General features: G+C 33.4%; 2 protein-coding genes across 2 annotated transcripts; one reads left to right on the top strand and one right to left on the bottom strand.

Moving 5' to 3' along the window:
• The first annotated feature begins 1245 nt into the window (after positions 1-1245).
• LOC11438476 (GTP cyclohydrolase 1) lies at positions 1246-5333 on the top strand. The gene is made up of 2 exons (XM_003622821.4): positions 1246-1750; positions 3899-5333. The coding sequence occupies exons 1-2, from the start codon at positions 1564-1566 to the stop codon at positions 5080-5082; spliced, it is 1371 nt and encodes a 456-aa protein (XP_003622869.1). The 5' UTR covers positions 1246-1563; the 3' UTR covers positions 5083-5333.
• A 403-nt stretch (positions 5334-5736) lies between these two features.
• LOC11439442 (soyasapogenol B glucuronide galactosyltransferase) lies at positions 5737-7632 on the bottom strand. The gene has a single exon (XM_039827414.1). It carries the CDS (start codon positions 7504-7506, stop codon positions 6013-6015), a length of 1494 nt encoding a protein of 497 aa, XP_039683348.1. The 5' UTR covers positions 7507-7632; the 3' UTR covers positions 5737-6012.
• Between the last annotated feature and the right edge of the window lie 3275 nt (positions 7633-10907).

Here is a 10907-nt window from a genome sequence, read left to right as displayed (position 1 = left end):
CACTTGATTGAAAATCAAGGTTTATTATGAAAATATTTTTGTGGTTTTTGTTATTTGAATGTTTTTGTTATTTTGAATGATAAATAAAACCTAAAGCTAAAGCATGAAAATTTTGTAGTGAGGTTGGATCACCACAAAATCTCTTAACATAATCTAATTTTTTTTTTGCATTTTTTATAAGCAAAATAAAAAAAAAAACCTTGAAACCGAAAGGGACAGAAAGGAGTAGAAAAAGAAGAAAGACTCGTCAACACAAGTCGAAGAAGGGAGAAGAGAGGAAAAACACATGAAGCATCAACTGTGAATTTTCGGGGTCCAGAATGCATTGTGTGAGCTCTCTATTTATAGAGAAATTTCACAACTAATAGGTGAGAAACTTTGCGAACAAGTAATTCATTTAGTACAAAAATATCTCAATTGAGTATCAAAATATATCATATTGAGTACAAAAATATACTATTCAGTACATAAATATGTTATTCAGTACATAAATATATATTATTGAGTATCAAAATATATATTTCAGATCAAGCACTAAAATATATTAGATTGCCTACCAAAATATATCATATTGAGTACAAAAATATATTATTCAGTACATAAATATGTTATTCAGTACATAAATATATATTATTCAGTATCAAAATATATTTCAGATCAAACACTAAAATATATTAGATTGCCTATCAAAATATTTTGGATTGTGTTCCAAAATATTCTAGATTGCGTTCTAAAATATTTTAGCAAAACATGGAGACAAAGAAAAGCACTTTTTAATAATGATTAAATTAAATATTTAATTTATCATTTCCAAATAATATTTTTCTAGTGCTTACTTCGTTCACACAATTATGTACCCCCATTATATGATCTTAGGTCAAAAATTGAGATATGACACACATCTAGCTCACTTTTAATCAAAATCAATTCTTTCAAACTCAATTCTATCAAAATTAATTCTCACCGCCGCCATACCAAACACACACGAAGCTAAGCTAAACTCACCCCTTACCTACTTGAAGACTTTGTCCCTCGTGAGTTTAATTCAGTTGATAAAAACAATGCATGATATATATATATATAATGTCTGATGTTCGAACCCAGACACCACCAAAAAAGACAATGATGAAAATGACTTTACTTGTTAGGAAGAGAGTCCTAGATTCGGATGTACCAAATAATAATATCCATAGATATTATTCCTTCCTCCTTTCAACCAATACCTTTGTATTTTCATTTCCAATTACAAGTTGCAAGCAATATAATAGTGTAAGATCCACACAATTCAAATCCAACCAACACACCACACCAACCCCTTGTTTTTTCTCTTTTCTTTTTATTCCTTTTTTCTTACCCTCTCTCTCTCTCTCTCTCTCTCTCTCTGGTTATTCTTGATCATCTCCATTTTCCAACACCGATCTCAACGACCCTTTTGCATTTTCACACGTGGGTCATCGTCAAAATTTCATCTTGGGGTGCCTGTCACCCTATACAATTTTGAAGATTTGATTCTGTTTTTGTGTGGTTTTTGGTTTGATTTTTGTTGGGATTTTTGGTGTTTCAATGGGTTGTTTAGATGATGGTCGATTCAATGTTGAGCTTGAAAATGGGAAGAACAATGGGAAAGATGGTTCTGCCATTGAAGATGCTGTCAAGGTTTTGTTGATGGGTCTTGGTGAAGATATTAATAGGGAAGGTATTAGAAAGACACCACTTCGTGTTGCCAAAGCCCTTCGTGATGGAACAAGAGGTAAAATAAAGTTTTTCATCTTATTCTTCTACCAACCTAGCTCTTAAGTTTGTGTTTGATTCTATGATGATGAGAATTGATTTTGTATAATTTGATTTTAGTTTAAAGTGAGTTTCTGGTAAAATGATATGATTTATGTTTGGATCCATTCACGTGAAGGTGAAAGTTAGTTGAATGATAAATTTGAGTGTAAAAATTATGTTTGGAGGCAAAAACTACAAATCTTAGCTTCAAGATAGAATCGATTCTTGAGATAAAATCAATTCTAAATCCAACATATGAAAATTGATTTTAAGCCTCCAGAATCACTTTTGGCCAAAAATGAATCAAAAAATGCATCATATGTGCTTTTTATTTTTTGGTGTCCGATTTACTAGACAGTATTTAGTTTAAAATTTAAATGGTGATGGGTGTGAGTTACATGTTTTTGACTTTTGCTTTAGATTGATTTATGAGTAGTAGAATTTTGTTTGGCTTGATATCAAAGTTTGGATCTAATATAAGTTGATTTTCATGTTAGTTTGCTGGATATTTTACTATCTTATTCCTTTGAAATAGTTAGAGAAAAAGCTGATCCTAGTTGAGGATACTTATTTGTCTATTGTTAGACGTGCATTTGTTATTTATCTACTTTTTAGTTTTTCCATGCATGTTTCTCCTTTTCTACCGAGTGAGTAAAATTGAATGGGATGGACATTTAATTTATCTTGTCAACTTCCATCTTAAGATTCTTCTTGATGGAAGTAGAAAAATTTAGTGAATTTAAAATTTCCTTGCTTTTTGTCTGTTATTACAGTTAATCCCATTGATAAGTTTCAGACTGTCAATAATTATGATTTGGTTTAGATCTTGTTTTGGAAAAGTTTAATTTCTTGCTTAACCAAAAAGGGTATATTTTTTATATGTTTCTCTTCAGTTTAGCACGATTTAAACGTGATCTCGAATTGCAACTCTTTGAGTGGAAATTGTTGAGAGTTCTACTGGTAAGGTTGTGTAGATGTAGATGATAGTAGAAACCACTAGCTAGAGGTATGTGTGTGTTTGAGGGATCTTGTACAACTTGGCCTTTGTTCGGGAATTTGCAGTCATCAGGTGTACCACTTGATCTGAGATATACGAGGGACTGATGTGTATCACAGAGCATGAATGTCTTAAAGGGATCTTCTTGAATGGGAAATGTAACCGGGATCAAAACAAAGCTAGGGGCCAGTGTTGAGTCAAGTTCAATTCGGGGTTCAGCTGTGAGATCACTTACTAAACTTTTGAGCCAGCAAAGATGAGCAAGAGAAGCAGTGTTGAGAGCATAATTTTTTCACTTTTCACCTTTAGGTCAAGTGAAAGCTTTAGGTAGAGTATTGATTGCACTTCTCACTTTTCACCTTTCACTTATCACTTTTTTCTTTAGTTTTTTATTTTTATTTTTATAAGGCAAAAGAAACTTGGTGTGCAAATGTATCACTATATATAGAGAGAGACATCTCAATTCTCAACTATGTTAGCATATTAGACACTATCAATTATCTGCAGCACACCAGAAAATATTATTGAAATAAAGGAAAAAAGAACAAAGAAAACATTGGAGGACCAAACCAAAAGCATTCAAACAAATCTATTAGACGGAGGCCATGCCTATTATGCATGCAAGCTTGCCAAAAAAATCTGGAGGCAAATCCCACCACATGAAATTAAAATTAAGAATGCTAGGTATTCAGGTTAAAAAGTTTAGGGAGAGAACTCTGAGAGTTGTGAAATATCAGGTTTTTAAGTTCTTAGAGTTGAGTGTGGGAAAATGGCTTTCTTTAGCATGAAAGCTGATTGCATTTAGTCGTTTTTCATTTTCTTAGCAATTACCACCGAGATGATATTTTATTTCATACCTGAATCATGAAGTTGTGCCAAGTACTGGTTTAAGCTTTTTTCATGGAAGTTGTTCATGTGTCAATCTGTTTTGCGGGGCCAGTATCTGGTCATATCATTATCTTCCATTTAGTCAGCTTTTGCATTTCTTTTTCTGCGCCCTTGTGCTGTTGCCGCGGGGAGGCTTTTATTATCCACTGGCACTCCACATTACCCTGCACTGAATTAAAAATTATAATATATTCTTCAATACTGCCATTACTAATCATAATGAGATCTATCTTCTTCTAGGTTACAGGCAAAAGGTGAAGGACATTGTTGAAGGTGCTTTATTCCCTGAAGCTGGTTTAGATAATAGAGTTGGCCATGCTGGTGGAGCAGGTGGACTTGTGATTGTTAGAGATATTGACTTGTTTTCCTATTGCGAGTCATGCATGCTTCCATTCCAGGTCAAGTGTCATGTCGGTTACGTTCCCTCCAGTGAAAGAGTTGTTGGTTTAAGCAAACTCTCCCGTGTTGCTGATGTATTTGCAAAGCGGCTTCAAGAGCCTCAGCGTCTTGCAAATGAAGTTTGTTCTGCTCTGCATCATGGAATAAAGCCAGATGGTGTTGCCATCATACTTCAATGTACACACATCCACTTTCCAGACGTAGAATCAGTCTTTCTCGACTCAAACCACCAAGGATTGGTTAAGATACTCGTTTCCGCTGGTTCTGGGGTTTTCGAAAACAAGAACGCAGACGAATGGGCTGATTTCTTTAGTCTCCTCAAATTTAGAGGTATCAGTATGGAAAAAATCAATTTTAGAGGATCATCTGACATGAGCTGGTGTTCTTCTCAATCAGCCAAAATTTCCTCCAAAGTCGGGCCTGTCAACCCTGCAATGGTCACTGCAGCAGCTTCGATTATTAAATCTTTGGGAGAAGATCCACTGAGGAAGGAGCTTAGAGGGACTCCAACTAGATTTGTGAAGTGGTTGATGAATTTTCAAAACTGCAACTTTGACATGAAGTTGAATGGTTTTCTCAATGGTGGGATAGCTTCTTTAGACACAAATAAGGAGGTTGAATTGAATGACAAGAAAATATGTTCTGAGCTGAACTTAGCATTTTGGTCACAATGTGAGCACCATTTACTTCCATTTCATGGTGTTGTTCACATAGGTTACATCCTATCAGATGGATTTAGTCCTATTGGAAAATCTCTTTTACAATCGATAGTGCATTTTTACGGTTTCAAGCTTCAAGTTCAGGAGAGGCTTACCAGACAGATAGCTGAAACAATTTCGCCGTTGATAGGTGGCGATGTGATAGTAGTTGTAGAGGCTAGTCACACATGTATGATTTCTAGGGGTATTGAAAAGTTTGGAAGTAGTACTGCGACTATTGCTGTTTTAGGACAGTTTTCAACTGACCTTACGACAAGGGCTTCCTTCTTGCAGGGTATTCCAAGTCCTACATCTTCAGATCAATGATTCTTGTTTGAACTTGCTTGAAATAATTTAGCACTAGCTCCAATTTTTGTTTGCATTTTGAAGTTGCTCAAATTTTGTTTCAGTTTACATAGAATTAATAGCCAGAAATTGTCTTTTATATGCTTCTTATACCCTAAATCCCTTGACAAAAGTTGGATTTATGTATCTGCCAACTTTGGCAGTAAACTGTTGTGTAAGTTTACCCTAAAAGTTATTCTTGATGTTGAGTTTTGAATTCTCATTACTTTATATTTGAAGGTTCATAATGTTATCTTGTTGAAAAAAAATCAGATACTATTGGATTTGGAGATAATTTTGTTTGAAGCTGACAACAACACAAGTGGTTTATATTCCCTATGGTTTTATATTTTACAAAGAATTAATTCATTTCCCTATGTGTTACTGATTGACAACCATTGCCTCCCTCTGCTTCACATCATTCATTCATGTGTGCATGTGAACAAGGAAATAAATGAGCTTTAAGTTTGGAAATAAGATTTTTGGGTCTAAATTAGTACTAGATTATGGAAAATAAAACAGTTAAACAGACTTCATCATATGCTTTATCAAATGGCATGAAGCATGCAAACATACTTCTTAACAAGCTTGCCCATTTTTCTTGAGTGGAACCATAATCTTTCATTAACTAAAATCTGAACTAGAATCGTGAGCATCACATTCAAATTTCAATTAATTGTCTCCTAATGTGGATAACAGAAGCAATTACTGACTCATATAGTCTTGATTTATTGGATTAATGGAACCATCATCACATCTTTTCTTAGCTTAATATGAAAAATGCTTAGTAAAACTAAAAACTAACTTCCTTTAAAATCATATCAGTACAAAAAGAAAAGCTGGAAAAAAGCTGAAAGCCTTCATCAACTACACCTACTGAAACATCAAACATTACTCCTTCATTTGAATTATCTAATCTGCTTTCTCACCAAGTGACTTAGATTTCTTCAATGATTTCAGCTCATCAATCAACAGAATCAAGTTGTTGTGAGAGTGTCCACCCTCCTCTATAGTCCTCTTTGCAGCATCACCAAGCTTCTTTGCTCTCATCCTCATTTCTTTGCTCTCTTGGCCACTTCCCATCAAAATCTCCACAGCCTTCACTATCTCTCCCCTTTTCACCACTATCCCTTCACTAGGGCTATTCCATAACTTGTTTACTTTTGCTCCTACTCCGACCCCTATCTTCAAAACATCGACGAGCAACTTTTCATTGTAAAACTGCTCAGCAAAAATTGGCCATGTGATCATTGGCAAACCCGAATTCAAGCTTTCGAGAATTGAGTTCCAACCACAGTGAGTCACAATCCCTCCTGTTGCAGGGTGATCCAATATCAGAAGTTGCGGTGCCCAATTCCATATGATATATCCCTTTTTGCTTTCTTTCATCCTTGCCTCAAAATCTTGTAGAAAACTGTTTTCACTCTCATCTCTCTCATTTTTCCTTACAACCCAGATAAAATTATGACCTGAATTTTCAAGACCGTGTGCGATTTCTACAATCTGATCATTTTCAAGCCTAGTTAGACTTCCAAAACTTACATACAATACAGACTCATTTTGCTTTGAGTTAAGCCAATTTAGCCACTCTTCCTCTTTTCCGATCTCCTCTACGTGCCCCCTACTGGCCTTTTTTTCATCATCCTTGTTAGCCCTAGCTGAAACTGGTCCTACACACCAAGATTTGATCCCCAATGTAGTCTTACCAAGTTTTACATAATCACTTTCCAGTTCATGAAAACTATTGTATAGTGTTCCATAACTTCTTTTCTCTGATTCAAACATTGGTTCAAAATAGGCAGTGACAGAATTCTTTGTTCTTAACCAATCAGGAAGCTGCAGAGGAGTCATCTCAATGGTATGAGGCAAACCAGGAACCGTAAATTTCTGCGTATCAGAAACTAAATTATTATGAGGTCTATACTTCATGATAAAATGGAAAACACAGTTGGAGAAGTAGCTTGAGCTGTAATAGTGAATTCTTGGAATACCTAGTTTTGCAGCTGCTTCGACGGTCCAAGCATACATCTGATCAGTAACTATACAATCTGGTCGAAGATCGTGAAACAGATTCTCGATAGGATCTTGGAGCATCAATATTCCACTGCTGATTTTACCAAGCATTTCAAGTGAAGTTCCATCTTTGATGTTTTCAACACCATCTGGAAGACCAACTTGAGCTGAAGGGAAGGGAATAAGTTGAGTTTTGATGGAGTATCCTGAATTGAAGTCACTGTCTATGGATTTTTGGAATGTGGAAGCATTGGCATGAGTAGCAATGATTGTAACATTAACACCATGTTTGGCAAATAGTCTTGCTGTGTCTATCATAGGAATCATATGGCCTGGAGTTGGATATGGAAGAAAAGTTACATGAAGTTGGTTATGGGATTGTTGAGATTCCATTGTTGTTTTTGAAATCTATGAGGTGGAAGTTTGGTTCAATTCCTGTGAGTTGATATTTAAGTCTAGTTTCTCTTTATGGGATTGTTCTTTCAAAATCTTATCAATATCAGCTTATTAAGTATTGTTTCCAATGTCCGTGTATGTGTCCAATGTCCCTGTATGTGTCTATGCTTGAAACACATAAAATTATAGGCAAAATTATATTTTTAGTCCCTTAACTTAATTTTAAGTAACAGTTTAATCATTTTTCTTTTTTTATTTCAATTTGGTCATTTTTGTCCATTTTCATATGAATTTTTAAGCTTAAAATTCATGATTTTATTTTCTTATGGTTTTTCAGTCTTCAAATCTATGATCCTCGTCTATGTTTGCATAAGAATATAAGATTTGAAGCTTGAAAATGTATTTGAAAATAGATGAAAAAGACCAAATTGAAATCAAAAAAAGCTAAAGGATCAAGTTGTTACCTGAAATTAAGTTAAAGGACTGAAAATGTAATTTTGCCAAAATTATATGTATGACATTATTAGTTGTATCTTTCTATTTTCTGATAGAAAGCCTGTTCACATTTATAAGTTATATAATTTTTAATTTTCACTAAATTGATTTTATTTTTTTTTGACAAATTTTCACTAAATTCATACCTACTTATCTTGTACCATCCTATAAAATTAAATAAATGAACCAGCTTTCTCTTTTTCTGGTCACATGGGATTATAAAACGGTGACACGAGACACACGGGGTAGGAGAGTTGAAAGAGGATAGAATAAAGAATCATAAAAAATGAGTGGAGATTATTAATTGTAGTAAATGTGGCAGATTACTATTTGTTTTTAATGGTGTTACAATGAATATTGTTTTAGATTTTACACACATTTTAATAAATGTATTAATTAAAAGAAAGAGATATCTTATTTTATCAAGTAATCCTAATCAACTATTGATTTGTTCTTCATTAAAGAAAAAATAATGTTTTAAAAGTAATGTATATAGTATTAATTGAAGGGTACAATTGAAAAGAAAAAGTTATTATTGCATTAAAAACTGAAAGTGACATTCATTTTAAAACAATTTTTTTTTTGCTAAAACGACACTCATTTTGAAATGGAGGGAGTACTTTAATACTCTTTTTTTTTTTTTTTTTTTTTTTCAATTATACAGTATAATTAATAGGGTTAAATAAGTAAAAGATCCGCATAAATATACTAACATTCGATTTTAGTCCTCTAAAATATTCTTTAGGCTTTTGGTCCCTCTATAATTTTTCATTTATGAAATTAGTCAATGCTCTACATTGAGTATTACACTAGAGCATAGACTAATTTCATAAATGAAAATTTTAGAGGGACCAAAAGCCTAAAGAATAGTTTAAGGGGACTAAAATCAAAAGTTGGTATATTTAGGGGGACTATTTACTTATTTAACCCTAATTAATACTATTTTTATCATTTCTAATTCAAGGGACCAAAACGAAACCAAAAAGTAAGTTAAGGGACCAAAACAAAACTTTTAATAGTTAAGGGACCAAAATGAAATCAAAAAATAAGTTAAGGGACCAAAAGAGTAATTAAGCCTATAATTTAAATTTTATAAAATATCGTTTGTAATTTACACGCAATTTTTTTATATAATATCTTTGATAATCTAAACGTGTAGTAATTTTTTTCACTAGTTGTTATAATGTTAGTCAAATTAACCATTTGACTAGAGCTGTCAAAATGGGCCGGGCCGTACGGGCTGGCCCGACTAAAATGTAGGATCTGGATCGAATAATTGCAACTGAAATTTTTTCAGGGTTTTTTAGCTTGGCCCGAAAAAGGCCGTAGCCCGCAAAAAATACCTGTTTTTTTGTGTGGTCTGTGTATGATGAAACCCATGTATCACGAAGCATAGGAACAATTAGGAAGTTCGAAGTTACACATGAAGTTGAATAGTGTTAGGTTTCTTTCTCCATTTTATAGATGATAATTTTGTTACATAGAAGATATAACCTATATCTGATATTGTCAATACTAAACTCCAATTAGATGTTTAATATTTGAGTGGCAGCACATACTTCTTCCTTTACTTATGATGTCATGTGTCTCTCTAACAAGCCCCACTGTTTTTAATCTCGTTAATTTAATTAATCATTATTACATAAAAAAATACTTAGGAATCCGAATTACACATTGCAGAAACAAGTTTTAGTTGATTAATCTTATTTCTGATTTAGACACGGGCTCATTCGTTAATCGCTCTACATGAGTAGCAATTGATATATATCCAAGGACAACGTATAGTTTCAACTTTCAACATGCGTTAATTGCTTCTTTGTTGTGTGTGAATAATTGCTTGCTTCTCTCGTAATTGTATATATGTTATAAATTAGCTATGTTCTTGAATTTGTTTGAATGTAAAGTGCTACATGCTATGGTTGATCAACAGGTACCATCATCACATGATCCATTATTATTTATTACATTGTATTCCTTAAAAAATGAAAGAAAGAAAAAAAAAGGCAGATACGTGCGGGCTCGGGATGGCCCGTTAGCCCGGGAGCCCGTATAGGACCGGGCTCGGGCTCAATTATTCCAGCCCATATTTAAGCCGGGCTATTCAGCCCAGCCCGAAAAACCCGTTACCCGGTCGGGCCGAACCATCCGTTTTGACAGCTCTACATTTGACCCATCTTTCCGCCAGTTGTTATAATGTAAATGGTATCAAACTGTATTAGTTAAATTAACCATTTGGCTTCAATTTAACTATGTAATCCTTGATGGAACGGTAGATTATTGCAGTGAATTTTTTTTTTTTGTAAGTAATTTTAATCAAACTCCATATCATGGAGTTAACAACAGTCACACACTTTGTGTATCACCACTTACGCTAGACCTCAATGGTATGGCGGGGAAAGTATATCCTACAAAGAAAATAATTTGAAAGGAATGGTCCAGTTTTTTTTTTTTTTTTTTTTTTTTTTTTTTTTTTTTTAACCCTAGACCTTACATATATTATGTATAATGCATGTCAACTGAGTTAAGTTTACGATGACAATTTTTATTTTCTTTTAATATGAAGTAAACATTTATTATTCCGTATTTATTCAAAAAAATTATTTATGACATAGTACAAAGTTTGAATAAATACATGTCATTTTTTATTTAAAAAAATATATGGAAAAGGACAAGAAAATACGAGCACATATAATTGATAGAGCCGTGAACTAGACGGGTCCAGAGGCCAAACTCATTGAATTGTCATAGCCCTAATTCTAACACCATTGATGCTTGTATTAGATCTACATGTGGAGATATAAATATCTTGCGATAAAGCTAAGGTTTTCTTAAAATGTCTAAGCAAAAAGATAGATCATACACTAATTAAAAAGTTTCTTACGCAAACCCAATAATGAAAAGCT

This window comes from Medicago truncatula, chromosome 7, assembly GCF_003473485.1.
Source record: "Medicago truncatula cultivar Jemalong A17 chromosome 7, MtrunA17r5.0-ANR, whole genome shotgun sequence".
NCBI lineage: Eukaryota > Viridiplantae > Streptophyta > Magnoliopsida > Fabales > Fabaceae > Medicago > Medicago truncatula.
This window is presented reverse-complemented; position numbering and strand designations above follow the sequence as displayed.